The following is a 4598-nucleotide window of genomic DNA, read 5'->3' on the forward strand; positions in this document are numbered from 1 at the left end:
GGACAATAACCTAAAACACAAGGCCAAATCTACACTGGAATTGTTTACCAAGAAGACATGTTCCTGAGTGGCCGAGTTACAGTTTTGACTTAAATCTATGGCAAGACCTGAACAACAAATTTGACAGAGCTTGAAGAATTTTGAAAATAATAAGGGGCACATTTTTCACAATCCAAGTGTGGAAATCTCTTAGACTTACCCAAAAATACTCACAGCTGTAATTGGTGAGGTGCTTCTACAAAGTATTATGAATACTTATGTAAGAGATATTTCTGTATTTTATTTTCAATAAATGTGCAAATATTTCTGAAAACATGTTTTCACGGTCATTATGGGGTGTGGTGTGTGTGTGTGTATAGGGAAAAAATCTATTTAATCCATTTTGAATTCAGGCTGTAAAAACAAAATGATGGAATAAGTCAAGAGGTATGAATACTTTCTGAAGGCACCCAATTATGGCAATGGATATTTACCTCATACAGCCTCTCCATAACCTTTACAGTCCCTTCAAATTGTTTATTAACAGCATAGCCCTTTTCCAACATACAGAAATACTCTGACACAGAATGGAATGTTTTCACCAGAGTTCTGAAGAACTTGTTTGGAAGTGTCGACCATAGGCCCACTGTTGGAATTAGACAAGAGTTTAGTTAATACAACACCACACAGAACCTGCTATATCTAAAAAAAAATAGAGGAGAAGAGGAGAGAAGTTAAGAAAAGACAAGACAAAAGAAAGAAAAAAAGTATATTGATGGATGGTGACTTTACCAAGGACCTGGAGCTTGTCTGGGTTCAGTCTGAGGACGGCAGCAGCGAAGGCCTCAGTAATGTCTATGCCACGTTGTTTTAGGAGAACTCTCAGGAGCTCAGGGATGATGAGGTACACCCTCAGACCCTCCACCCCAATGGGATCCTTACTCAGGGAGGGAAGGAGTATGCGCTGGACAACATCTTCAACCTAGAACCATGACAGGAGTGCTTGTGGGTCACAACTAAATGACTTATCATATCAATGACTGGTCAAATTGAATATCAAGGACAACAAACACAAGTATTGAAAATAAGTATTTGATCCTAAATATAATATATGAAATGATACCTTAGCCAGGACTTTGTCCTTTTCTGCAAGCTTTTTAAAAGCCAGTCGAGCGGATGACAAGTCCACGCCAGAGTGCTTCAGTGAGGTTTGGTAGTGTTTATCATGACTAGAGTAGTAAGACCAAGAAATACTATTAAATATGCAACAATAAAAAGTATTCAATAATGTGATAAAACATTCATGGATAGGCAGTGAGTTCTTACCTTTTGTCCAGGAAGCTCCCATTTAAACATGACGCAGAAGAGAACGTTTTTGTGATTTCCCTGAAAATAAATGTGAAGAATCTTATAGTTCTTATAGACCTTCATCTCCTCAGTAGTTGTTTTGTGTCACTGACTCATGTATGTTTGTGTTGCCTTGTCCACTTATCAACCATCATGAGTTGCGTATTTGTATTGAGCTTGGGTACGAGGTGTATTTGTATCATACTAACTTCTGTATCTTCTTCTTCCATGATTTTGAGTCACATTCCGAGATCCATCTGTTAATTATGTCATTGTCTAATGTTTGAGTCACTTGTCCGAGATGGGAGTCATTCAACCCGTTTCCTGATTCCTGTAATAACAATGTGATGCACTGTATTAAAGGAATGTTAAAGGACTAACTCAGAAAAACGAACTGTAAACGCAATACCTTAGCGGAGCTGCACAAGGCAAAAGAATGGTTTCCTCCAGCAAAGGTTTGTTCAATTTGCTGGTCATCAATGCAGTCTGAAAGTTACCCAAAACAGTTATGATGTTATAAACCTTTAATTTTATCATTTCATAGAGACCACCATTTCTGCCTAAGTACTGTATTGAGTTTGAAATGGGTCACGTTATGCAGAGGAAAATAAATGATTTACTACCCTGTGGTAGCTGTACTGGCAGAGGCACAGACTGATCCATCTTGACTCCATTTCCCAGCTGCCCTTGCTCTCCACGCCCAAATGAGTAGATCTTTTTGAAGGAGTCCACAAACACCAATGTATGGTTTCTAATTTGACAAACATGATTGTAAGTAAAGGAAAAAAATCACAAATTAACTGTGATCCCCAAGAATGGATATATCCAATAATATACCCAGTGACACTTCAAGATTGATCTTACCATCCAAGCTATATCCATTGATCTTTCTGTGACCATATATGACCATATATGATTGTGCAGAGATTCACATGACTTATATCAATCATTCTAGTAACTACATACCTTCCACAGGCTATCTGGGTCACCTTTGCCCCCCAGAGTTCGGCCACCAGTCGAGGTCGTAGTTCATTTCTGAGAGAGTTGTGTCCAAGCTGTCCATATCGACCCAAGCCAAATGTGAACACTAAACCTCCCTAGAACAAAACCCATTCACACAGTTATCATGATGATGTGTTCGGCTCCTGTTGTTGATATTGTAATGAAACAGCCGGGAGCAGGTCTCGAACCCTCGACCTCGAGGTCCGGCGCGCTATCGACTGTGCCGCAAAAGCATGCTCAAGCGGTAGAGTCGATTTCCGCGCTTATAAACCCAGGGTCGTTACAATATAAATGTTTCTACTGTATGTGATGGCAACCAGCAAGACATCATTGGTCCAAACATTCTTTAGATCGTAATGGTACTGGGAGAAAAAACATGGTATCAGTTGGAAATATTGTTGTGTAAAAATGGCAAAACCTTTGTCAGAACGGCAGTATGCTCCACTCCACAGGAAATAGCAATGGTCTTCTTTAGATTCAGGCAATCAACAGGAGCTGGAGCAGGTCTGTCTGTAGAAAATAGGTTTGACAGATTTTTTTCTTTGCTTGTCTTTTTCTGTTTTGACTATTGTAAAAAGAAAATTCTAATAAAATAAATCTATATATACTATTTGACTATTTGATCTACTCATACTGTCTGCTTCAAACATATCAAATGTACTACTTTTCTTTAAAAGATACCAACTATTAATGAAAGAGATAACCAAACACAGTAACATGCTAATATTTGTGTATACAGTACCTATTGTGTCCCCCAGTCCCAGCTGCCCAGCGCTGTTCTTGCCCCAGCCGAACACGGCTCCAGAGAGGGACAGGGCGAAGCTGTGGTCTCCCCCAGCGGTGATCTGAGCCGGGGAAATCCCTGACAGAGACTTGACAGGCTGGGGAGACGAGGTGCTGGGCTCTCCCTTCCCCAAACCAAGCTGTCCGCTGGAGTTCTGGCCCCACGTGAACACTTTACCATCTAAAGTAAAGTATGTGATAAATGTAGTTTTATTTTAAATGTCTATTGTGAACCTTCTCAAACTGATTTAGTTTTTTTTTCACCCTTTATTTCTGCACTATGAACTTTCAGGCATGTCCCAATAAAACATATTTTTTTAGCATTAAAGCCTCAGTTTATTTTTTTATTGTTTTGACAGTGTGCGGGTCTCCATCTCCTCCAGTATCTATGTACCTGGAATAGAGACTATTTGGTATAAAGGACATTCAAAGAGCACAGACAGCCTCCTATCATATCCCGTCTCAAACTGAGTGATTTAGAATGTGATTGTTTACCTTGGGTTAGTGCAATGGAATGCTGGTCTCCACATGCAACGTATCCCCAGGTGCAGTTTTGGAGCCATGAAGCCTGTCACTCGTCAACAAAAGGACTTCTTCCTCCATGTGTTTGAAGACTGTTTGCCCAGAGTCTGAGATGTTTTCATGTATAACGACACCAAGACACTGTCGGTCTCCCCTTGCCAAGGTAAAACTAAATGAGGGAATTGCTATTTCATTACTGATATAATAAAAGCACATGCACCCTCAGGCAAATTAAGAATAGGAGATTAATGGAGATAATATTCTAAAAACAAATCAAAAAACTTTAGTCGGTTCAAATAGCAAGCAAAAAGAGATTCAACCACTACAGCAGTGCCACTAATCTACACGTATCAATCAATTACAGCAGTGTGCCAGTAAAATCACCATCAACTCCCTACTCTCCCCCTGAGTTTATACCAAGTTTTATAATTGACACTATTCACAGCTAAAAGCGAATTGCAGTAAAACAGACCACCAACAATGAATACAACAAAGAGATAAAAGTTATTGAGAAGAATGTGCCTGCTCTGTTTATCTTGATCTCTGCCTGACTCATGTTGGCCACCTACCTTACTACCAAGCCCAGCCGTGGAGAGAAAGCTACTCCTGTTTGGTTTTGTTGTGGCATGGCCCGTGTACAACCACAACATTGTAACACCTTGCCCTTCCCTCTGCCTCTTCAAGAAAGATGGGGCAAGCCCTCACTGGAGGACCTGAGCTGGAGGAGAGTTTGACCCTGTTGTGGGAGGGTATGTTTGTATTTTAAAAATGACATATAGCATTTGAATAGTATCCCTTAGAAATGGATTCAAATGTTTCAACGTTAATTATTTTCATGTAATGAAGGGTTTCAGCGGTACCTCTTGGAGACTGACACTGATGATGATGTTGAAGAAACCACTGAATGACTTCCACCGTAGCAATAGTATGGAAACTGATTGTTGACAATAAATATCTCTAATACA

The 4598-nt window shown here is 39.9% G+C and overlaps 1 protein-coding gene across 1 annotated transcript; it reads right to left on the reverse strand.

The window, feature by feature from the left end:
• Nucleotides 1-419: 419 nt before the first annotated feature.
• Nucleotides 420-4283, reverse strand: LOC112079586 (probable E3 ubiquitin-protein ligase HERC3). Its single transcript, XM_024145492.2, has 12 exons — nucleotides 4203-4283; nucleotides 3607-3679; nucleotides 3071-3292; nucleotides 2747-2838; nucleotides 2293-2423; nucleotides 1950-2077; nucleotides 1736-1812; nucleotides 1536-1657; nucleotides 1306-1365; nucleotides 1103-1208; nucleotides 772-961; nucleotides 420-625 (listed from the first exon to the last, which is right to left on the reverse strand). The coding sequence occupies exons 1-12, from the start codon at nucleotides 4281-4283 to the stop codon at nucleotides 420-422; spliced, it is 1488 nt and encodes a 495-aa protein (XP_024001260.2).
• Nucleotides 4284-4598: the final 315 nt, after the last annotated feature.

The sequence above is a fragment of the Salvelinus sp. IW2-2015 genome, unplaced genomic scaffold (assembly GCF_002910315.2).
Source record: "Salvelinus sp. IW2-2015 unplaced genomic scaffold, ASM291031v2 Un_scaffold8572, whole genome shotgun sequence".
In the NCBI taxonomy this organism is placed as follows: Eukaryota; Metazoa; Chordata; class Actinopteri; order Salmoniformes; family Salmonidae; genus Salvelinus; species Salvelinus sp. IW2-2015.